General features: G+C 41.0%; 1 protein-coding gene across 1 annotated transcript in view; it reads right to left on the reverse strand.

Annotated features, from left to right (window-relative positions):
• The window catches only part of PSD (pleckstrin and Sec7 domain containing), a 318,145-nt gene that overhangs the window by 52,435 nt on the left and 240,294 nt on the right, over nt 1–25,416 (reverse strand). The window contains exon 10 of the mRNA XM_030204993.1: nt 17,595–17,638. Coding sequence (XP_030060853.1) covers nt 17,595–17,638 — 44 coding nt within the window. The remainder of the gene's footprint in view (nt 1–17,594; nt 17,639–25,416) is intronic.

Genomic DNA, 25,416 nt, shown 5'->3' on the forward strand with positions numbered 1-25,416 from the left:
GGTAGCATGTTGCTCTAGCCTGACCCACCAAATTTTGATAAGTAACTTTGGTATCCTCCACAAGTCTATAAGCTATTAAAAAAAAAAAAAAAAGAAAAGCTCACCCCCTGTATGGCTTCCCAAAGTGAGTCCATTATGACTACAGTCTGCTTGCAAATCTACCTGCAGTACGGACTGCTGTTGGAAAAGGTCTACCCTCTCTTCTGCTACCGAGGACGCCAACATCATCCCCCCTTTTTGAGTCGGCAGAATTGGAGTAGACAAAGCACTAGGAAGCCCCTGCAGGTCAAAACAAGGAAACCCCACAGCTTCAGGTCTGAATTCTCAGGCTTGCAACCTGGATGCCACACTTCTGGATTGCAGTGGGTTTGGCTGATTCAGAGGACTCAGCAAAGCCCCCTCGATGTTGCTGCCCAAAGACTCCAGGCTTGCCGAAGGATATGCAGCTCCTGCTACTGGGGTAAGTCCAAAGGCTTCAAGCGTTTGCTGCTTCAAAGCTGGGGTCGGACCAAATTCTAAAAGGTATGACCTGGTCTTTCCCTTTCTTGTCACCATCATAGCCATTGGGGAAAGGTGCTAGGCTGTAGCAATACTGGAGCCTTACTCAGAGCACACTCTAAGACATTCACTCACAACACCATCTTGGCCCCCCTCTGCAGATAAATATTCTTGATCAGGATGGCAGGCATGACAATACTTTCTGAACTGCAAAAATGGCAAGCTCTTCTTTAAATAAATAGGATGCATGCTGTCATAATGTAGGAATGAATTACAATCTATTGTTGAAAAGACTGTAGTTTCAAATATCTCCTTCACATAAGTAATTGCCATATCCAAAAACATAATTGCTGTAATACGATAACTGCAATCAAATTTAACAGAGGAATGACAAGTATTCAAATAATGAACAAATTGCTGCAATGTCAGTTCTGCTCCTTCCCAAAGTAAAAAAAAAAATATATCATGACTAAACCTTCACCAAAAAATAATATGCTGTTTATAAACCGAGGAATATATTCATTGTCTCTCAAACATGGCCAATTGAGAAGGCAAATGAAGCCCCCAAATCCACCCCAGATAGCTGCTTATCAAAATAATTATCAAATAAAAAATAAGTTTGATGTAACACTATAGTTGTTAACACCATGAAAAACGTTTTCTGTTTTGAAAATGAGCCCCATAGTGCATTTGGATTTTCAAAAAACATTTGACAAAGTCCATCATGAAAAACTTCTGAGGAAATTAAAAAGCCATGGAATAAAAAGCAATGTCCTATTATGTACTGGATAAGAACAGTGTGGTTAACTTGTTAGTTATGGAAAGTACAGAAATAAAGATTAATAAGTGAACACAAGTCAAAAAGAAAACAACAAAAGGTGACACCTTTTCATTTCACAAGTTTAATAAAATGTTCAGTAGCTTTTAGGAGCTATACCCCTTCCTCAGGTCAGGATAGCATGTGGTGTTAAAAGACAGAAAACAGAGTAGAGTTATATGTACAATTCTCGCAGTGGAGGAAGGTGATTAATGGAGCATCACAGGGTTCTGTCCTGGGACACACTGTTTTTTTAAACATACTTATAAATGATCTGGAAATGGGAACGATGAGTGAGGAGATCAAATCTGCAGATAACACAAAATTATTTAAAAGTGTTAAATCACACAAGGATTTTGAGAAATTGCAGAACCACCTTGTAAAACGGGGAGATTGAGGCATCCAAATGGCAGATGACATTTAGGGGTGTAGTTACTAACGTGTTATTTTATCATAGGTCCTATGTTATGCAACAAGACTTAGGGCCCTGTTTACAGAGGCACGCTAAACATTAACACGCGCTGTGTAGATGCCCGTAGGAATATTATGAGCGTCTACTTGGTTAGTGCACGCTAATTTTTAGCATGTGCTAAAAACGCTAGTGCACCTTTGTAAACAGGGCCCTTAGTTACTAATAATTGGGGTTAACAGTTAAATAACACATCTTATATTAATTTATTATTATATTATTATATAGCACAAAACAATATAATATTGCAATTTGTAATAAACTTTACAATAATCTAAATTATTTTAACAGAAATTGAAATATACTTTTATCATTTTCGTCCTACACATTACAGGAATATGGATCCAAGAAAATAAGAAAATTACTTCAAAACAAATATTAGATCAAACTGGAAGTGCTGCTGACCCATTATCTTCCTCCCAGCTATCTTATACAGTATTTCGTTCAGTTACTTGACTATCACATTCACTTTTTCTTCCTCTTTAGAAATCAGAAAATCTTCTAGCTGTTTAGGTTCAAAGAACTGATAATTTTTGATTGAAACAGAATTCGACATATACATAGAAATTTGAGCATAAAATTAGCTCCAATACCCAAAGTCCTTTGGCGCAATGCTAAAAAAGCTTTGCGTCTCTTCTGTGTTTCTCTGGCGAGATCTGGATAGATTCTTATCTTGGATCCTAAAAACAGTGAATCTCCTGTTGTTTAAAAATGCTGCCGTTTCAAAGATAAGTGCTGCCATAAATCCTTTATCAAATTAAGGAAGCTACACTAACTTGTTTTGAAAAAAATATAAAAAAGTTGAAACAATTACTAAAAGGGTTGATCTATGAAGATTTGTGCCTCAACCATTTCCCAATTGTTTGAACACTATGTTGATATGGTGAGAGCAGCAGGAGCATCTGATGATTCCCCCCAAAATAAAGGAAAATATGTTTGATAGTGGTTAGATGGTGAAGCATTGAATATTGTTCATCATTGAGAGTTATGCTACTGAAAGTGAATTATCAATTATAAGTAGTACTATATATATAAAATGTTTGATGTTTGGGACATAATATATATGATCTTATCTGAGAAGTCCCCACATATAGAATAGGGGTCATTTAAATTGAATATCCTAGAAATAAGCAGTGGATTTTCACAAGTTCATCTTAATAATGGCTTATTGGCTTTTCCTTTATGAAATTATACACACCTTTAATAAAACCCTGATAAGCTAATGCTTTTACCACATTCTGTGGCAACGAATTCCAGAGTTTAATTGCATATTGAGTGAAGAAATATTTTCTCTGATTTGTTTTAAATTAACTACTTAGTAGCTCCATTGCATGACCCCTAATCCTTGTATTTTTGGAAAGAGTAAACAAGCGATCCACATCCACTCCAGTTAGCATTTTATAGACCTTTATCATATCTCCTCTCAGCTGTCTCTTCTCCAAACTGAAGAGCCCTAGCTGCGTTAGCCATTCCTCATAAGGAAGTCATCCCATCCCCTTTATCACGTTCGTTGCCCAATTCTGTTTCTTTTCTAATTCCGCTATATCTTTTTTGAGATGTGACAATCGAACTTGCACACAGAATTCAAGGTGTGGCTTTCACCATGGAGCAATACAGTGGTAGCCCACATTGATAACTATGCCTCTAATTCCCCTATCTCTGAATTTTCAGCTGCGCCACTCAGATACTCCTGCTGAAAAATTTCTCTGGCATTATCTGGATAGTTTTAAAGCACTATTCTGTATTCTGGGATATCTCTTCTTTCTGGTTTCTTGGGTTAGTTTTATACTTATTATATTCAAAACCGTTATTTTTTGTTTTTCTATCTGCTGTGGATTTCACCCTTGTAAAGTGGATAAACAATACAACACTACAAATATTTTAACTATATATGTGAACAGTGCTCAGGGCTTGCATATTACTCTGGCGGAAATTGCTTGTGGTAATACATTCATTTCAACGTCATCACACTGTGATCCTCCCTACCTGCCTTCTCATTGATTAACAAGAACGTATTCACTTGTCTTAGTCTCTTATTGTTCCTGATATAATGTGCTTATCTTGTGGCAGGGTTCTTCTTCTTTTTCTGTATTAGCTCTGATGTGGCATCCATCCAGAGTATAAAGTGCATTTGTGACTCCTCTACATTCTAATGTCCATTCTTAATTTTCTCATTCTTGGTTTTTCATTCCTCCCCTGTAGTTCTTGACACTAGCTGTGTTTCGCAATTATCTTGCGTCCTCAGGAGAACTAAGTTGTCTGGAATAAAAATGTCTGTTATAATCGTCACAGTTTTTCATTTATCTATATTTTTTACATATAATTTTTACTTTATTCCTTCTTGTATACCTCTATTCATTCTGTTTGTGATTCTTACCTCTTGTACATCTATATTCATAGCATGCTATGAATATAGATATACAAGAGGTATGAATCACAAACAGAATTAATAGAGGTATACAAGAAGGAATAAAGTAAAAATTATATGTATAAAAGAAAAACTGTGGCGATTATAACCGACATTTTTATTCCAGACAACTTAGTTCTCCTGAGAAGGCAGGTAGGGAGGATCGCAGTGCGATGATGTTGAAATGAATGTATTACCAAGAGCAATTTCCGCCAGAGTAATATGCAAGCACTGAGCACTATTCACATATATAGTTAAAATATTTGTAGTGTTGTATTGTTTATCCACTTTATAAGGGTGAAATCCACAGCAGGTAGAAAAACAAAAAATAACGGTTTCAAATATAATAAGTATAAAATTATCTGGATAGTGCCAGGCCAGGATGGAGTGAAGACGTCCTACCTATCTATGCAGACAGTTTGGTGCTATTCAGCTGCTATCCATAGAGTTAGGTGGTTTATTTTAAGCCAAAACTGTCATAAATTAACCCATTTAACTAGATGAATACCAATTAGATATTGTCACTGTCATACAGTCACAGGTGGTGCGTGCTGTATATTCAGTGTCCCCTACCTCTCTGTACAGTGGTGTTGAGCATATATATGTTTTTGAATGCTGAGGTTGGTATTTTTTTTTTTAATGCTATATGCTGGATCTGAATATTGAGCCAATGCTTAATGTTCTGCTCCCCACAGTATGTGTGCAGTATATTGTTTGTATTGCAATTCCAGTACATAGCTACAAGTCATTTCATGTTCACTTTGTAATCTTAACTCCCATTGGTCAACCTTTGCATGTAACCTCCATCTCCCAGTCAGCAAAGCCTGGGTCTGCTGACTGGGAGAAGGAGGTTACATGCAAAGGTTTTTGAATGCTGAGGTTGGCGGTATATAGCTTACTGGGTATGTACCAATGGCAGTACACACAATATTGGATCCTGAGTAACTCTGTTGCAGCTGCTTCATCAATAGCTTGCCAGCTTGTCTTCTTGTATTGTCAGGCACAATCTAAAATTATATGCATGTGGCAGGACACCGCAATATGAATAGTATAACATCTTTGAATCCATTTGCCCTTCCCAGCTTGTTGCTACTGTTGTTTAGATTAGGTTCAAAGCTACTGCATATTGTATAATAGTGAAGATTTACGTTTGGTAACTTAAGGTACTGGCCATCATTTTAACCTTGGTAATAAAAAGGCAGAACTTCAGCATATACCATTGTTGCAGGCAGCCTCAATTTTGATGTTGCTCTTCTCAAAACTGCATTAATATATATTTTTTTAATTTTTGTTACATTTGTACCCCACACTTTCCCACTCATGGCAGGTTCAATGTGGCTTACATGGGGCAATGGAGGGTTAAGTGACTTGCCCAGAGTCACAAGGAGCTGCCTGTGCCTGAAGTGGGAATTGAACTCAGTTCCTCAGGACCAAAGTCCACCACCCTAACCACTAGGCCACTCCGAGGAGTCAATGCAGATTTATTTTGTGTGTGTTGCTGTCATTTCTGGCTGTGAAACTGTGAGATATAAAAGGTCAAAATATCTGCTTTTATTATTAAAATAGTTTTAAACAAGCAAATTTGGTCTGTGCTTGTTGCTAGTAGCTAGGCCTGGGGTCATGTTTTTCACAATTCCTCTGTAGGAGACTCTGCTGTGAAATTCAAGCTTTTGACCTATGTGCCTATTTAAAAAAAACTTAAGGATTTTAATACGTGACTGGAGATTTTTCTTAGGCCTATCAAACCCTCCTCCTCAACCCACCCACCCCAAGAGAGGCACTTCATATGCAGAACATAGCCTTTCCCCTTCATTTAAGTCCACTTAATTAATTAATTAACCACCTATTTGAAAGAATTCACTCAAGGCGGTTTAGAATAAGTATTGCTCTGACATTTGTTTTGTATGTGTGTGTGTGTGTGTACATCAAGTGCTCTGCCTGATTTATTTTAAAAAGGGGTTTTGGTTGTTATAATTTTATAATGCTGGGTTAACAGCCAGGTTATTGTCTGAGGGCCTGATATTTACCTGGCAGTGATCAACGTTTTCCTGACGGCTGCTGGCATTATTCCTGGAAATTCAATGCAGGGCTATGTCCGGGTTCCACCATTGAATTTCCACGTATATGAGGTTGACAAAAAGGGCCCTTTTACAAAGCGGTGGTAAACCCAACCTGGGCTTACCACTTGCTAAAAGGGAAGTATCGCCGGAGCTGCAAAAATATTTCAATTTTTGTAGTGCTGGTGTGTACCTGGCAGTTATCGGGCAGTGGCACATGCTGCCCGGTTTCCACTGGGTTAGCACGGGAGCCCTTACCACCACCTCAAATGGTGGCAGTAAGTGCTCCCTCTGAAATGGCCATGTGGCAAGTGGTTCACTTGCCGCACAGCCATTTCTTGAAGAAAAGAGAAACCTACCTTTTAACCGCCGCAGTAAAAGGGGGGCCTCGGCATGCATCAAACACACGTGCTGATGCCAGTGCAGGCCCCCTTTTGCTGAAGCTTTGTAAAAGGACCCCCAAATGCACTATTCAGCACTTAACTGGCTAGGGTGAACCATATAAAAATAGGATTGACTTTCATGGAGTACTGTTTATGCAGTTACCTTGGCCAGTTAAGTGCTGACTCCCGGCCAAGAGCTGACGCCATCCGCAGATCACCCCCAAAATAGCCGGTTTCGCGTTGGGCACTAAGCAGACATTTTCAGCATCACTAGCTGGTTAAGAGCTGCTGAATATCTCCAGTTAGCCCCGGACAGGAGATTTAAGTATTGGGCCCTATAGCTTTAGTAGAAACGGGTTAGTTCAGTTTATTTCTCTTGTTTTAAGGAGCAGCTTTGTTGGCTTGCTCTAGAGCTTTCTTTTGTACTTCCACTTCAAAGGGTGAGGCAAGCTAAGCAGGTTATTTACACAGATTCTATACAGACCCACTCATCACTTAGCTTGATTGAAATTGATAGAAGTGTTTGATATTGGTTGGAAAGAAAATCAAGGAAGTAATTTAATTACATTTTAATTAACTGTTAAAAAAGAACAATTATATATTAGCATAGTAATGTGTAGGGGCATTTTCTAAAGAACATCCACATCAGAACTGGGCCTTCCTACTCATAATGTCCAAAAAAAACTGTCCATCTCACAGCCATTTTCAAACAGGAAAAACATTGGGGGTTTCAGTTCGAAAATACGTGGGAAGGTCCAAAATGAACAGCCGAAGCAGCCCACTGTCTCCAGATCCCCTGTCCCCCTTCCTCATTTTTTATATAAAGGGCACACTGAAATCAACAGATGCACACCAGGATCTTGGTCGCTTCTGGGGACAGAGGGAAGGGGAATCAGTGACTGCAGGGAGCTTAGGACAAATATAAAGTTCACCCAAGGCATGCCCATGAGATCATCCTATCTAGGCTGCACCATGTGTTCCAGGATAGTAACTTCCGAAACAGGACAGAAAACAAGTGCTACCTGGACCAGCCTCGAGCATTTCATGTCCACATTTTTGTATACTCATATTAAATGAAAGGGACGTGTGAAAGTAAGTGGGAGATGGTGTACTATACCTGAATATATGGTTTGGGTGTTATCAAGTGACAGAGGAGTTGTATGAAGGTCAGCAGAGCACAGGCATGAAAAATAATTTATTTTGCGTTTCTAACATTTTAAAAATGCAACCATATGGGAAGCTAGCTGCAAAAAAAAAAAAAAAAAGGTAAAACAGCAAAGTAAAAAAATGAGATTAAAGAAAGAAAATGTACAGAAAATCTTGCTACATTTTGTTGACAAATGACCAGATGCTTTTCGGTTCTGTCAATGAACTCTGCTGTGATTCAGCAAATTAAAAATCAGCACTTTAATCAGAGAGTTCAAGTCTCTGTTCTGTTTCTGGTCTTAATGCCTAAACATACGTATCTATATCTATATAAACACAGGGTCACTCTGTTTATTCTGATATTATGTGTGTGTATGTGTAAGTGAGCATCCAATACTGAATTGGAGAAAGCGATAAGCTGCTCCGTTGTCCTTACATTCTCTATCTCTTTGCTAAATCAGAAGGTTTCATTTATCACAATCCTATTAAGGGCTAGTAATGGGATCCTTTAACTTATGCAGTGTTCCAGATATCCATCCTTTAATGATCAGGAATAGCGGAACACACAGCTGATTGGTTTTATTTTCCTTAAACATATTTCCACCTGAAATGGGTGCTAATTAAAACCCTTGGCATCTGCTCTTTGTCTCCATGGCAACCCTGGCTGAGGCAGCTGAAAGCCTGGATTACGAAGAGGTCTGAATAATCCCTTTGAAATAGAAGTCACTGCCGATACCAACCAGGACAGCAGGAGGAGGGGGTGGAGGATCTGTGAAAGGCAGAGAGCAGCATCATGCTTATAGCAACAAATCAGCCTTCGAGTCCTTGTGTCATAATGACAAGCCCACGCACTACATCATCTTCCTATTAACTCTGCTCTATAATTCATCAAAACAATGCCGGAGAATGGAAAAAGAAGAGAAGGATCTGTGAAACCAGTGGAAGAGGAGGGGAGCAAACCAACTACACAAGTGAGAAAGAATGGCAAACTATACCCAGGGTTGCCAGGTGGAAATTTTTTTTCCAGCCCACTGGAGCCCAAAAAACAGCCCAAAAACCGCCCAAACACAAACCCCGCCCCTGACACCCCCACCCCCGCGTCATCACCCCCGCCCCCGCCGTCATAAACCCCGCCCCCGCCGTCACCGGCCCCGCCTCCCACGTCACCGGCCCCGCCTCCCCGTCATCGGCCCCGCCTCTTACATCATCGGCCCCGCCTCCCCGTCATCGGCCCCGCCTCCCACGTCATCGGCCCCGCCTCCCACGTCACTAACCCCGCCCAAAACGTCATTAACCCCACCCAAAAACGTCACTAACCCCGCCCCCCCGCGGCCGAAAAAACCGCCCGAAGCACAAAAACCAGCCCAAAAAACCGCAACCCGCCGCGGGCAAAAATTTCCCGCGGCGGGTCGCGGAAAACCGCCCAATTGGGCGGTAAAACCGCCCACCTGGCAACACTGACTATACCCCAAACCAATGAAAGAGAACAGGAGAATTCAAATAGCCCAGCAATAGATATGAGGACACAGCCACGTCTAAACCAATGAGAAGGAAGAGGAAGAGCCCAGCAACATCAGAACTAATGAGACAAAAGAGGGGGGAGGAGCCCAATGAACCCAATGAGAAGAGAGGGGAACCAAGTGAAACCAAATCCAAACCAGAAAGAGGGGGAACTCAGTAATACCAAACTCATACAGAGGGGAGAAGAGGAGCCCAGCGCTGTTCCCTATAAACTGTGCAGCTGCACATTTTATGGTAAACAGCCATGCAGCGGTGTAGGCCCCCGACACAGCAGATGCACCAGGACTTTCTTGGTACCTCCCGCAGCCCACCCTGCCACTGCCGTTCCTTTCCTAAACCAGCAACAGCAGTCAGCAGCAGTGTTGCCAGATGGGCATTTTTCCTGCCCAATTTGCTCCTTTCCACGACCCGCTGTGGCTTTTTCTTGCTGCGTGTGGGTTGTGGGATTTTGGGCGGCTTCTTGTTGCCCCACCTGCAGTTTTTTTGGCCGCCGCGGTTTTTTTCCCGCAACACTGGTCAGCAGTGGTGGGGCTGTCAGTGGACAGATGCTAGATGAAAGTGGGGAGGAAAGAAAGGGGCAGCCGCTGAATGGAAGGAGAAAGAGGGGTAGATGGATAGAAATGGAGGAGAGAGAGGGGCAGAGTGCCTATTGAATATCTGCTGAGGTGGACAAGCACATGAAGCAGGAGACTGATGATATGCTAGCCCTAGGTGTTCTAAAGATTTCTCAGTCTCTGTAGTTCTTGTTTCTAAGAAAGATGGCACAACCCGCTTCTGTGTGGATTACAGGAGGCTGGCTGTGAATGAATGTACTGTATCTGATGCTTATCTGATGCCCCGGATGGACGAGTTGCTAGATCATTTAGCTGGGGCCCAGTATATGTCCACAATGTACCTTAGTTGAGGGTACTGGCAGATTCCCCTAACAGCTGCTACTCAGGAGCGATCAGCGTTTATTACCCCATTTGGCCTTTATGAATTTACTGTGATGCTATTTGGAATGAAAAATGCCCCCGGTACGTTCCAGTGCTTGGTCAAACTGTTTCACGTTGTATTTCACCCATATCCATGCTGCTTTTTCTAGGCCTCTATGATCTTTCTGTTGGGAAGGAACTACTCCAAGGTTATGCAGACTAAATAGCTAATTGTTTTATCCTATTCCATTCCTTTGTGCTAATTTATGTTTGTCTAATTTTATGTTTAGTTTTTATACTCCTGTAAACCATTTACAGACTTACGTATCAAATAAAAATAAACTTGAAATTTGTATTTCAGCGCACAAAATTTGTTATTCTGGAGGTGCCTTATAATTTGGGAACAGGATTTGTATAGTAGTAACAATCAATCCTCTCTGCACTGTGGAGGAAAGAAGACCCAAGGCATTGCACAAACGATAAAGCAGCAGCAGGAACGGTAGAATTAAGACTCAAGGCACCAACTTTAGAGTGTTTACCTCCTGGAGATGCTTACATTCCATTCACTATGAAGCCTGGTGGAACTCATTGTTCACATACAAATCTGAGCTCTACCTTGCTAAAAAAAAAAAATCTACTTTAATTCTGAAAGTTAATAGAAAATGGTCTTCTTTCACAAGGTTCATACAATCTTCTACTCCTGTTTTATGACTGTGTTGTTCCTGCATATTTGTATACACCTTGGGATTTTTTCATGCCTGTGTGTTTGCCCTCAAGTGCTCTTGTTAACCTTTTCTTTACATATTATATTTTTCTTTAATATAAATAAATGCAGACTTGAACAAAAGAGACTCAAGGCACCAAGAAAAGTGCAGGCAGCTAGAGAAGGAACAATGCCATCATCTGTGTACAAAAGAACCAACTTAAGATGATGTACCGGTAAGTTGGTAACATGGTTCATATGATCAGAATGGCAAATCACTTGTGTCATGTTGAACCAATGTTAGAAGAGGCAGTGATATCAGAACAAAGAAGGGTGTAGCAGAAGCTTTATGCCAGGAAGCTCTCCGGTAACATCAGCATGAAGCAGTGTAAAAAGTAAAGCTGTTTACCAAGTATAAGCCAAAGCATAGTTGTAACCATTGTCTTTTTAGGTCTGTCCATGACATTCCCTTCAAACCAGGGTCATAGCCAGACCTCGCAGTGGGAGGGGGCCAGAGCCCTAGGTGTGTGGTGGGGGGGGGGGGCACATTTTAGTCTATTTCCAACAGTGCTCAATCAAGGTAGCAAGTACCTGGCATGATCCCAATGAGTATGTAGATTCTATGCTGCTTATGCCCAGGGATAAGCTGGTTAATAATGATTTATGGACTTTTCCTCCAGGATATTGTTTAAACCAGGGGTTCTTGATATTTCTTGGTTCCTGTATCCCTTTAACTAATCAATGAAACCCCCGCACCCCCTTCCTAAACTATGTGTCCACTAGTGACTACTACTAACTGCTATTACTACTAACTAATGTGTCCACTACTGACTAGTATCAACTGCTAACCTGCTAAAATTACAATAGTATACAGTTATACTACCAATAATTGTCCAAATAACTGCCTTCATGCCTCAAATTTCAAGACCCTTCTCTGCACCCCATGTGACCTCTTAACATACCCCTTTGGGGTATGGGCTCCATTGGTTAAGAACCCCTGGTCTAAGCCCTTTTATGAAACCAAATATGTTTACTGCTTTTACCACATCCTCTGGCAACAAAATCCAGAACTTAATTGTGCATTGAGTGAAAAAAGTATTTTCTGCTGTTTGTTTTAAATGCACTAGCTACTCAGTACCTTTGTGGCATGTCCCCTAGTCTTTGTATTTTTGAAAGCATGAATAACTAATTTGTGTTTATCCATTCCACTTCACTCAGGGTTCTACAGATCTGTATCACATCTTCCCTCAGCCATCTCCTCTTCAGGCAAAAAAAGTCCTAACCTTACACAGGAGCTGTTCCATGCTTTTAAAAAATATCTTTTTGATCACCCTGGTGTGGTCACATCAGGGCGCAAAAGAGAGATGTAATATAGTAACATAGTAGATGACATCAGAAAAAGACCTGCACAGTCCATCCAGTCTGCCCAACAAGACAACTCAAATGTGCTACTTTTTGTGTATACCCTACTTTGATTTGTACCTGTGCTCTTCAGGGCACAGACCGTATAAGTCTGCCCAGCACTATCCCCGCCTCCCAACCACCAGCCCTGCCTCCCACCACCGGCTCTGGCACAGACCGTATAAGTCTGCCCAGCACTATCCCTGCCTCCCACCACCAGCTCTGGCACAGACCATATAAGTCTGTCCAGCACTATCCCTGCCTCCCAACCACCAGTCCCACCTCCCACCACCGGCTCTGGCACAGACCGTATAAGTCTGCCCAGCACTATCCCCGCCTCCCAACCACCAGCCCCGCCTCCCGATCTTGACTGAGCTCCTGAGGATCCATTCCTTCTGAACAGGATTCCTTTATGTTTGTCCCACACATGTTTGAATTCCGTTACCATTTTCATTTCCACCACCTACCGCGGGAGGGCATTCCAAGCATCCACTACTCTCTCCGTGAAAAAATGTATTGTCTGTTTTATTATACATTCCTAACATTAATCAATCAACTACAAACTTTACTCCTCCGATTCAAACATATCCCCAGGAACCCCTTCAATAATCAGCAGCTATCCACACTCACATCTGTTCACCCAAAATCGTTAATGGAACACAGTAGTTTTAGGCACTAAAAACATATGCAGGTATTTTAGTCATCTACAATCTAAGCTTTGCAAGAGAACAAGCTGAGCCACAGCACATCTTTGGCTATGGTTGGGTGCATACCCACACGGACCATACAAAGAGAAAATTTATAGTCCCATTCAGAAATGAAGGTCGGTGTATACCTCCCTCAGATGAGACACTTTGAACCATTCCCACTTCACTCTACATCACTGATCCCAGCCATTCCAGGAACAGGACTGGAAAAAGCATTTATTAGCTCCAGCCCACACAAGACACAATGCTACAGCACACACTGCAGCTTTCCCAGAAGTATTAAATCAACAGTGCCTTGTATATAATTCAGTTGGCACTTAAAATTAATAAGAACACATCTTCTACCTGAGGAGCTGTAACTGTTTACAGGGTCAGAAGCTCCCACTAGGAAAAAATGTCATCATGGTGGGCATGTCTATGCTAATTTGGAGGTATGGCTATGCAAATTCTTATCAAAAGCCCATGCAGGCAAGAAAAACAGAGGCATGGACTCAAGGAAGGAAGGCAGAGAGCCAAAGCAAGGAAGGTGAACACCCTTCATTCCAAGAATATAAAAATACAAGAAAATAAATTATATGAAACAAAGAAGAGAGACCTAGTAATTAGATCTGCTTAACATCATCATGAGATCAGGTTTATTCTAACCCTATTAATAGATTTGTGCAACTTTATTAATCCAGATCCATTAGCTTTGATTCATTTTACCTTTCATAAGCAGTTCCTGAATATAATCAATATTTGTTATTATAAAAATAAAACATTTTTTTATTAAACAATAAAAGTGATAAGTTACAGAACTACCACCTTGGAGCATCAACATCAATGTGATGTGAAATCAAACACCTGCATTTCTGCTATCCTAGGCTCCACCAGCCAAAAGCGAATATAAAGTGACTGAGTGCTTGTACTTCTTTTTAAAATATATAGAAAGTAACTAGAAATACCTTTTTAAAATAATGTTTTAAAGATTGAAAGTTAGAAGCAGTTTGTTAGTGAAACAGCGTTAAAACCACAGGTCTGTGAAGTGTGCCTATATGAAGCCTTGAAACGAGCTGATAGAATTGAATCAAAGAATTAGTTTTAGAAAGTGTTAAATTGCCACTTTGAAGTAATTAGCTGTAACATCATATTCCACTCTTCATTAGGTGTTGGATTAAGACTTTTGAACTGTGGTCTTCAAAGATTTTTTGAGGCAAATTTACTCTATAATCCTATCCTTTAGAACAAAGCAGCCCTGAAACATACTCCTAATCTAGCCTCTACCTACCAATTCATGAACACCCTGGCTCCAATCCTTTGTCCAAGATCCACTCGGGATTCCTAGTGAAATTGATTTCTTCCAAATCAATGTTTAATAGGGTTTTCTTTAAAGTTTTAAGTTGCAAACACTCCTCAGCTTTTTGGATGGCACAAATAATAGTTCTGATATGCTGCATTAACTTCTACCCTCCCCCAAAAAACAATCATTTTCAGCAAATTAAGAAAAAGGATTGCTTCATAAAAGGTCTCACATTTTACTCAATCATTTCAAAATCCTCTGATTTGGAAGGGGGGGGGGTTAAAAGATGAGATTTTATCACACCTTCATTTACCACAAGGGTCAGCAACCTTTAGCATCTCAGTAAAACTGGTTGCTGACTCCCTTAGCAAATGAATAATGCTGCTTGCAAGCCACCTCAAAGTCATGGGCCGATATTCTTGTGCCACTGCTTAAAGGGCCAGTCATGTGGCAATTTCACCTGATTCTCAATCCTCCCATTCCTCTGGCCCTCAATGCAACCTTCCTGATCCTTCCTCCTAACCCCTCAATGTTTCAAGTGTATTAGGACTTTCTATCCCGCCCAATAGCTAAGAAGGGAGGGGTTAGAGGACATACATATCCATTTTCTTTCTGCTTGACAAAGTTGTCGTTTTATGAGATGTAATTCAGTCGATTACCAGGGTTCCAAATGGTGCTTGTTGCCAAGGAACAGTAGATTCTAAAAGGGGAGCAAGTATATTATAGACTCTAGTTAAGTCTTAATTCCATAAAATCAATTTGTTCATCTAGAGGTAAAGTAGTAAAGGAAGTAGTGTCCAAACATAATCAGACAGCATAGATGTAGAGATTTTCGAAAGATCTCTAGAAGATGATACTCTTTGAGGGTGCAGAAAATGAATTGGGTGTCGAGAAGTTAAAAAGTAGAAGGAGATGGTCTGACCAAGGTAGGGGTTGAAAATGTGTCCATCCTGGTGTGTAGAGGAGAGGACATACAGTGTTAAACTGAGATCAGAAACCCACAACTCTGATCCTCAATGCAACCCTCCCAATCCTTCCTCCCACCCTTCTGATCCTCAATGCAACCCTCTCGATCCTTCCTCCTATTCCCCCAATCCTCAATGCAACCCCCCCCCCCCCAATCCTTTTTCCTACCCCCAATCCTTCTGCCATGGTAAAACAAGTCAAACCTGTGTTAGGGTGTTTTAAGTCAAGTTAAGGGGCAAATAATACAACAACGTCCTAACACTGCTTGGTGATGTCCCCTCTAATATGCAAGCTTTCTTAGATATAAACAAAGAGCAATGTTCCACCACCCAACAGGTACATGACAAAGGTTAATACAAACAACAATAAAGAGGCTGATATTCAAAGCAGTTATCCAAACAGAGGGTGCTACTATCCAGACAGTGCTGCTCAGTATTTCCTTCGACCACCTCAGCACTGGACAGTGGGTACAGATTCAGGGAGGGTACAGTTAATATAGTATAGCAAAAGTATTTACTGTGCCATCTGAAAAGCTCTACCCATGCATGGCTGCAACAGAAAGCTAATCGGATAAAGTTTGGATGTCCTATCTAGTTAGCAGTCTGAATAAGGCCGTTAATCACATAGAACTTCCGGTCAGTAGTTTAAATCAGTGTTTCCCACATCCAGTCCTGCAGTACCCCTTGCCAGTCAGGTTTTCAGTATATCCACAATGAATATGCATGAGCTTCATTTGCATATACTGTCTCCATTATGTGCAAACCTCTTTCAAGAATATTCATTCTGGATATCCTCAAAACCTGACTGTAAAGGGTACTCTAGGACAGGACTTGGGGAAACACTAGTTTAAACCATATAGTTAGCTTCAGCTGGTCCTGTTTATATACTGACTGCCATGATTAAATATCAGGTGGAAATATAGAAATATAAAGGAATTCCTTATGTCTTAAATACCAGTTATCATAAAAATCAACTTCTCACACAAAGGAGGCATCTTCGATAGGACGTCTAAATCGAACTTTGGATATTTTGAAGAAAATGTCCAAAAATCCAGTAGCGAACGTGGCCATTTTCAAACCTGAAAAAAAATCTTTTTTTTTTTTTTTAATGGCCATTTGCTAGACATTGTAGTGCTCAGTGCATCTATCTTTTTAGACCATTAAAAAAAACAGCATTCAAGTGAAAGACTCACAAAATCAAGCCATTGGGACATATGGAGGGGCTAGCATTCTTTAGTAGACTGGCCACATAGACATCTCAGCAGAACAATGAGGCACCCTAGGGGACACTGCAGTGGATTTCACATAAAAGGTCCCAAGTACATATCTGTTACCCCCTTATATTGTATGGTGAGCCCTCCAAAACTGACCAAAAACCTACTATACCCGGATATTACATCTGAAGCTGTCATACAGGCTGGCATGTACTGTTTTTTTCACATCTTTGAAAGGTGGGAGGGGGGGGTCAGTGACCACTAGGAGAGGAAGGGGGGCTCTTGCCTTAATTCCTCCAGTGATTATTTGGGGCACCTCTTTGTGACTTCGTTGTTATTAAAAACAGGTCTAGCCCAAAATGTCTAGGTTTTAGCCCTGGACGTTTTTGCTTTGTTTTATGGAAGAAAACGTCCAAGTTTTAGGAATGCCCAAATCCTACCTCTAACATGCCCCTGACACGCCCCCTTGTGATTTTGGTGCACTTCAGATGAATTACATAGAAAAATAAGTTTCAAAAATAGTGATTTGGATGTTTTGGGACATTTTTCTGTTTTGAAAATGAGCCCCAAAGCATAATATACTTTTTTGTGTGTGTTCACTGTATTGGAATATGTCTCTTCAGTCTCCACTGCATTGCCCCTCAACTCCCACCTGCTCAACTATTCAAAGCTCACAGTGTAAATACCTTTAAGCCACTCTGGATTTTTCCCAAAATCACAACTCACACTGACCAACCTCAGACAGAGCTTTCAAACTATGGGTTGGGACCCAAATGGGGGTCACAAAACTCATGACTGGGGTCACAACAACAGCTGGTTCTCCATAGGTGTATCACTACTCTGCACCTGGGGGGGGGCAAGGTCCACACAATTTTATTTAGTGCTATCATGGAGTCACAGCATCAGAAAAATTGATAAGCTATGCTCTCAGATGTAGCCCACAGCGGAAGCAGCCAAGCTTCTTCTCCAGAAACTAGAGCTTCAAGGTGAACTAACATGTCCTCCATACTACATGCCAACACTCAACCATGGGGTCAAAACAGAAGCAACATGAGCTATTAAGAGACAGAAAGTGCAGAGAAGGAAATGTCCCATCTCCCCTGCCATACTTACATCGTCCACTGGAGCTTCTCATTCTTGATGGAGCTGTACAGAGCCTTTGGAAACAAAAGAGGAAGGAAGAACAAGTTAGAATAGCTTGAAGACATTATATTACCAAGATTTGTATTCCGCTCACACCAGTATTAGTTAACCAGCAAACATAAGCTGGGAATAACATAATAACATAATAATATTTTAATATTAAGATTTATTTAAAAAAAACAAAAACAAATTAACATACAAGAACAAATTTCCTGAATAAAGTGGCTTTAACCAATCTACAAAAAGGGGGAATAGGTTGATGTTGGCAAAGTGTTCCAATGTGTAGTTCCTCGATAAGAGAATAAACAAGAAAAAATACATTTCGACCACGATCTCTTAAATAGTGGACATGATAGTCTCAATATATTGTGATTATTAAATTCTTGAACCCAGAACTTTAACCAGAGGAAATGTAAGCTGAAGTATATCCTTCTATTTTATAAACATAACAGCACAATTAAAAAATTATTCTGCAGTTTTGATAGACTAGACTGACAGTGCAGCAGAGTCACTAGACCCAAACCTATTCTACAGAGGAATTACTTACATTTAAATAATGGAATTCCATCTATACTCAGGGCACTGCACAACAACAGTAGTATGATAACACATGAGGAGAGAGATTAAATAAGAACACTGGGTCAGACCAGTGGTCCATCTAGCCCAGTATCCTGCTTCCAACAGTGGCCAAGCCATGTCACAATACCTGGCAGAAACCCAATTAGTAGCAACATTTCATGCTACCAATCCCAGGGCAAACAGTGGCTTCCCCCATGTCCATCTCAGTAACAGACTATGGACTTTTCCTCCAGGCCTTGTCCAAACCTTTTTTAAACCCAGATATGCTAAGCGCTGTTACCACATCCTCCAGCAGCGAATACCAGAGCTTAACCATTCTTTGAGTGAAAAAAATATTTTCTCCTATTTGATTTAAAAGTATTTCCATGTAATTTCAAGTGTCTCCTGGTCTTTGTACTTCCTGAAAGAGTAACAAAAAAAATGGATTCACTTTTACCTGTTCTACACCACTAAGGATTTTGTAGACATCAGTCATATCTCCCCTCAGCCATCTCTTTTCCAAGCTGAAGAGCCCTAACCTCTTTAGCCTTTCCTCAGATGGCAGGAGTTCCACCCCTTTGGTCACTCTTCTTTGAACCTTTTCTAATTCCGCTATACCTTTTTTGAGATATGGCGACCAGAATTGAACTTTTACTGTTTTAATGCTAGTCTTCAGTTCACCTATTGAATAATTACAACACCCAGAAAAAAAAAGTACAATTTAAATAGTAATTTGCTATTTGTGGCTTTAATTTATTAATTATTTTTTTTACAGTTCAAAAGAATCTTTACTGAAATTTTCATTTAAAAATATGCAACAAAACAGTTATATGTGGCTTTAATTTATTTTATGGTTAACTGTTTTGCTCTTAATAACAAAAGGTGGTATATTAAGTACTGCAGTAAACAAAACACAAACACTTTAGTTATTGACTTCCCTTGTGCAATCAATCAAGCATTAAACCATGGCTCAATCACAATGAATAAACATATACATAAAGCATGAATCACTTCAGACAGGAGTCTATGCTGCTACTTCCATTTCAGATGAACCTCTCTCTTTCCAGCCGAGCAAATGCTTTTTTTATGCACTCAGCACACCATCCAGCCTCATGAAGAATGAACCATGACTTAGGAAAATATTCACTGGATCAAGAAATTCCTTAAAACAGTGCTTCGTGTGTAAACAAAGAACTGAGAAGGCAAAAGGAATGAGACAAGCTGCCTCATGATCTCCACATGTCTCCGAGGATCCAGTGGGGTGAAACTTTAAAGGGAACGGGGATGGGACTTGATAAACCGCCTTTCTGTGGTTACAATTAAAGTGGTTCACATATTATATACAGATACTTATTTTGGTCCTGAGGCAATGGAGGGTTAAGTGACTTGCCCAGAGTCACAAGGAGCTGAAGTGGGAATTCCCAGGCCACTCTATGTTTAGAAACCAAAGGTAATAATCAATAATACCTCTGCAAATCTTTTTCTGTCCAGACAAGGTTACCAACTTTTTGGCAAAGCTAAACCTGACACCTGTCCTGCTCCATGCCCCTCCCTTGTCACACACCTATACCCCACCCCAAGTATCTTGGCACACCAACTTTTGCACTCTTCTCCACCCCAGCCCTGTACAACCACCTGTCCACACTAGGGTTGCCTATCAGTGTTCAGGGATGCCTGCTGTGTTTCACAGATGCTTCAGATACAGGGATGAATTTACCAAAAGACAGAATAGGCAAAAGGCGATGGACGGCAGCCCTACTGTGTGACTCATGTGTCTTGCATCATCAGCTGGCACCACAGTCCATCTTCAGGAAGGGAGGGAACAGCATGTTTTTTCTTGGCCCCCTCTCTCTGGAATTGTCTCCCAAAACATCTTAGATTGGAAGAGTCTTACATTAAATTTCGAAAATTTTTGAAAACGTATTTATTCCAGGAGACAGTCGAAAATAATCTGTGATAAAATGGCAATACTAGTTAGAATTGACTATGAAGTAAAATGTATATGTTAGCCATGTTGTTGTTATGAATGGCTGTTTAGCAAATTGGTGTTTTATCTTTTAATGAATGGCTGTTTTAGTTTGCTTTCCTATCAACTTGATGGAGTTCTTTTATGTTTTTATTACTATTTTTATATTAATATGTAAACCGTTTCTGTTTTGTAACCACAATTTGAGACGGTATAGTAAAATGAATAAACTATATATGCCTAAGAGCAACAGAAGTATGTATCCACTGTTACTCAGATTTATCTAGATCACCGTAGAAATAAAACGGGTTCCTAAGACCTCCTGGAAGACTTAAATAGTAAGTACCATGGGATGCTCAGACTTGTGCGTCAACAATCTGGGAACTCTTGGCTTGAAAGAAAGGCCATGAGGTCCTCTTTATCGTAGGAACACTAAATACAAATACCTCATCTCACAAAAAAGTTTATCATTCGATGGAATACATGCATGGAAACAAGTTTATATTCAGTGGGTAAACTACTCTTTGGAGGCGCAACAACGGTTTGGTTACACCAGAACATGATGTATATAAGATTACCACAGAACTACAAGAGGGTAGAAGGTGGACAATATCCAGCCAAGATATTCCATGTTTTTTCCCCTTCATTTTCTAAGGATTTCTGGAATATATTTTTTGCTTGGCTGTTGTTGGGGTATGATGTATGGTTACTTAGATCAAGAACTGTTTTAATGCATGTGAAAGACAATTCTGTACCTCGGTGCCTGCATTTATCTAACCCTTGTGCATGCTGTTCTGTAAGGGCATGCATAAATGTTATACTGTGTAAATACAAGGGGGGTGTACATATGGGTATGTCAATAATTGGTTGTTAGCCTCCAATTATTGCTCATTAATTGCTTGTTATCCAATTAACCGGTGCCATATATAGAATCCAGGAGATAATTTACAGAATATATTCCCTGCTGTGTTTACATGGTCACATTTATGCCAGATCTATGGCTGGTGTAACTGCAGGCATATTGATCTGGTTTCTGACAGAATTTCATAATGGTATCTGGAGATGCCATTCTAAGAAAGGCTCTCACCTCATGCCTTTAGGGCACCTAAATGGAGGCACCCGGTTATAGAATTGATGTCCAGAATATGTTTGGGAAGGGGATGAAGACTTTCTATAGCCACCAAGGTGACTGTGGTAAGGCAAAGGCTGGGTGGGCCAGGAGCTGGGATGGAGGAGATTACTTGCGGCGGGGATGGGTTAGATTTCTATCCCCATGCAACTCTCTACTGAGTAGTGCATTTCAAAGCAAACAGCCAAACACAAGCACCAAGGAGCATGAAAAGTACCTCCAGGACAAAGTTGTGGAAAGTTACAGATCAGGGGATGGGTATAAAATAAATTGCAAAGTCCTTGAATATCTCTCAGAACATGATCAAGATGATTATTATTAAGAAGTAAAATTTGTATAGCACCACTAAGACCCTGCCTAGATCAAGCCATTCCTTCAAACAATGACCAAGAAAGAGTGATGAAGGGGGCAAGCAAGTTGCCAGTGGCAAACCTTGAAAGACCTACAAGCTTCTATGGCCCGAAGAGTGTTCAAAATATGCATGTGACAGTATGGCCTGTAAAAGTAGGGGATGATACGAGGCAAGGTATCACAAAGAAAGCCCACAAAAGTAAAGGAAGATGACCTTTTCCCAAATCAACAAAATTTCACAGAGAAACTGAAACAAAAGAGAGTAAGATCTTTCACCAACCCTGGAAAATGTATTTAAATGCTGTTTGTTTGGCAAAAAGTCTTACTCTTTTTTTCCTATATAACTGGGGGGGGGGGGGGGGGGGGGGGGGGGGAAGAAGGAAGCCATTTCTCAAGGAAGTGCACTTTGACTTGCATTTGAATTAAGCAACGGAACACTCAGGAGGTACTATGACTGTGTGGCTAAATATTTTGTAGCCTGATGAAACTAAAATTAAACTATCTGACCTGAATGTACATGTTAAGATGCAAACCTGACATAGCACATCATCCACAGAACAACTTCCTAATACAAAGCTTGGTGGTGGCAGCAACATGTTATAAGGATGTTCTTTGATAGAAAAACTAGGCCACTGACAGGCTAGAAGGGCAAGGGAAAGGGGATGGGATTTGATAATACCGCCTTTCTGTAGTTACAAAGCGTTTTTCATATTACTTACAGGTACTTATTTTGTACCTGGGGCAATGGAGGATTACGTTACTTGCCCAGAATCACAAGCAGCTGCAGTGGGAATCACACCTGGTTCCCCGGGTTCTCAGCCCACTGCACCAACCATTAGGCTACTCCTTGTAGAAAAGTACAGAAACGTATTGAGGAAAACCTGCTGCTTTCTGCAAGAACGATAAAAACTTGACCTTCAGCATGACAAAACCTTTCAGCACACAGCCAAAGCTACAGTATAGTGGGCTAAATAAGGAACATAGAATAAATGTCCGTGAATGGCTGATCGGAGCCTCAACCTTAATGTCCAATGGAAAATCTGAGGCATGACTTGAAGAGTTGCCCATCAACACTCCCCAAGGAGTCTGACAAAGCTTAAACAGTTTTGCAAAGAAGAATAGTCCAATATTGACAAATCTAGGTGCACAAAATTGGTGGAAACCTATCCCAACACAGTCATAGTTGTAACCACTATAAAAAGTTGCTTCTACCAAGTACTAGGGGAGGGGGGAGGGGGAAAGACTTTATCCAACTACTGAATTAGCTTTTTTGGGGGGGGAATGGTATAGATTTTGTCCCCCAACACAACACGCTGGCTCTTGTTTACAAAGCCACGCTAGTTCGACATGGATGTGGTAATGCCATCACAATGTGTTGGCAGTACCGTGCAGCTTTGTAAACGGGGGAGGTTTTTCTCCTCAAAGGTGTGGAATATGGTGAGTTGATGAGCAGACGAAAAACCTCATTTAAACAAATAGAAGTTTGATATGAAAAACAATATTCAAAAGGTTGTTGACTTTCTATTGCTATTGTGCACTGGGCCATGGCACAAACAATATACAAGCAACCTAAGAGCTAATGAGGAGCTCTGTTGCCTCCCATGAGACCACCTCATTCCAGCAAAGCAAAGTGCAAGGGAATAGGCTCTGAATTAAAGGCTTGAATTAAACACATTAAAAACCACAAGGCTGACATTTAAAAGCACTTATGTGGTTAGTGATGACAATTTTTTAAATTGCTGGCAGATCTATACATAACGCTGGCTGTTTTATTTACCAAACAACGAGTTATGCATGAAAAAAAGGAATTGTTTTGAGTCAGGCCAAGGAGAAAAGTTACATATTCAGGGTGTAAGGAGGAGGTAGAGGGACAGCAGAGAAGAGCTGACAGGGGCCGTAAGCCAAGAAAGGAAGAGCACTCTCTGCCGGGAAAAGGGGGTAGGAGACTTGCAAGAAAGGAAGAGAACTACAGAACCCAGCAGCACTTGCAAGGGAGGAGGGAACATGAGAAACAGCACTCCAACTCCCAGCAGGCAGAAAAGTCAGGAGGTGATTGGGAGATGGAGGATAATCAAGTGGAGGAGCAGCACCTGGGAGAGAGGGTGGGGGAAGACTCCATGGAGTGGGAGGAGATTGAGCTAGAGGAGAACAGTGAAAATGTCATGAAGGAGGCTGAGCAGGAGCAAATGGAGTTCTTCTGCTCAGGACAAAGATTAATTACCTGAAGAAGGTCAGTCTGGACATTTTTGTGGGAGGTTGTCAGAGTGTTGGTGTCTGACAAGCGAGGGTGGAGAAAATGCCTCTATCTCCTAGGCAGTAGGAGAAAGTGAGTAGAGGAATTGACTGATTCAAAGGTTTATTTCAAGTTGTTATTGAGTTCCAAGACTGAACTGTTCTGAACTGTTGGGGATTGTTGGGTGTGGGAGAAGGGAAGCAAAGTGCACAGAGACCAGCAGCTGTAGTACGGAGGACATACTGTTTTCCCGCTGGTAGTGCTCTGGAATAAAGTACTCTGCAGAATAAATAGTACTGTGAATTACTTTTTGCAAGTGAGCAGGAACAGTTCCGCTTAGGAGATGGATTAGCCCCAATTGTGTGGGTGAAGAAGGACAGCTCGGAGAGGTGCTAAGTTGCGCGCAGACCACACGGAGAGGTGTTGAGCGGAGAGCGGACAGCACGGAGAGGTGTCGAAACAAGAGCGGACAGCACGGAGGGGTGCTTGCTGACAAGGGGCACAACCCAGTCACTGAACATATAACTTATCTAACTACTGACAGGTCAAAAGCGATATGTATTTTTATGGAACTATTCTTATCAGTGCCAGCTGTGAAAATCCACATCTAGCTTTATACTGTGATATCTCCAGTTGGGGACGCCCTCTTCTGGCCCTAGGGATAAGGTTTTTCTCCTTTCCTCTGGGAAGCCTCACTCCACCTTTGGGCTGCCCACAATGAGACACAAAGACCAGTCTGTAAGATGCAGGTTCTTTAATACATCTGAACTAAACAGCATATAACAAACTGGGTTATCAAAATACATTCCACATAGTCCTGCAACTTCTGCCTGACCTTGCTCACACACACAATCCAGGCCAGGTTTTCTTACTGGTCTTATACAGCATAGCTCTAAGCACAGCCTACTTTAAAAACAAACAATTAATAGGACCCTTTCTCCATATCCTTTACAACAAAGGTATATCACATTCCTTTTCCTGCCTGACCTTGCTCAAATTCACAATCCAGGACAGTTTTCCCCACTGGTCCTATACAGCACAACTCTAAGCATGGCTCACTTTACAAACAAGCAATCAGTGGGACCTTTTCCCCATATCATCAGAGATGCCAATGGTGGCCCATCCCAGTGCTGGAGGTTTACCACCACAATGCTTAAGATTGAAGGCCAAATGAGTGAGATTTTTTTCGTGGGCCAAAGCCATGTCTAAAACTAGTTCTGGCAGATCATGCACATTTCAAAAACTGACATATTCCAGACAATAAATAGAAAATAAAATTCTTTTTTCTACCTTTGTTGTCTGGTCATTTAATTTTCCTCATTATGGTGGTCTCAGTCTCTGGTTTCCACTTTCCTCTGTCTTCTCTTAACTCTCTTGCCAGGGCCTCTTGGTCCATTTGGCATTTTTTTCTCTTTACATGTCCACTATCCATCTTCCCTCTGTGTCGCTATTACTCTGTTTAGTATTTCCCGTGTCTCTGCTCCTATCCTCCCACCATGTAAAGTATTCCTCTTCTCTGTTTCTGTATTCTTGCCCTATCCAGTATCACCTTTCT

Source organism: Microcaecilia unicolor, chromosome 5, assembly GCF_901765095.1.
Source record: "Microcaecilia unicolor chromosome 5, aMicUni1.1, whole genome shotgun sequence".
Taxonomy (NCBI): domain Eukaryota; kingdom Metazoa; phylum Chordata; class Amphibia; order Gymnophiona; family Siphonopidae; genus Microcaecilia; species Microcaecilia unicolor.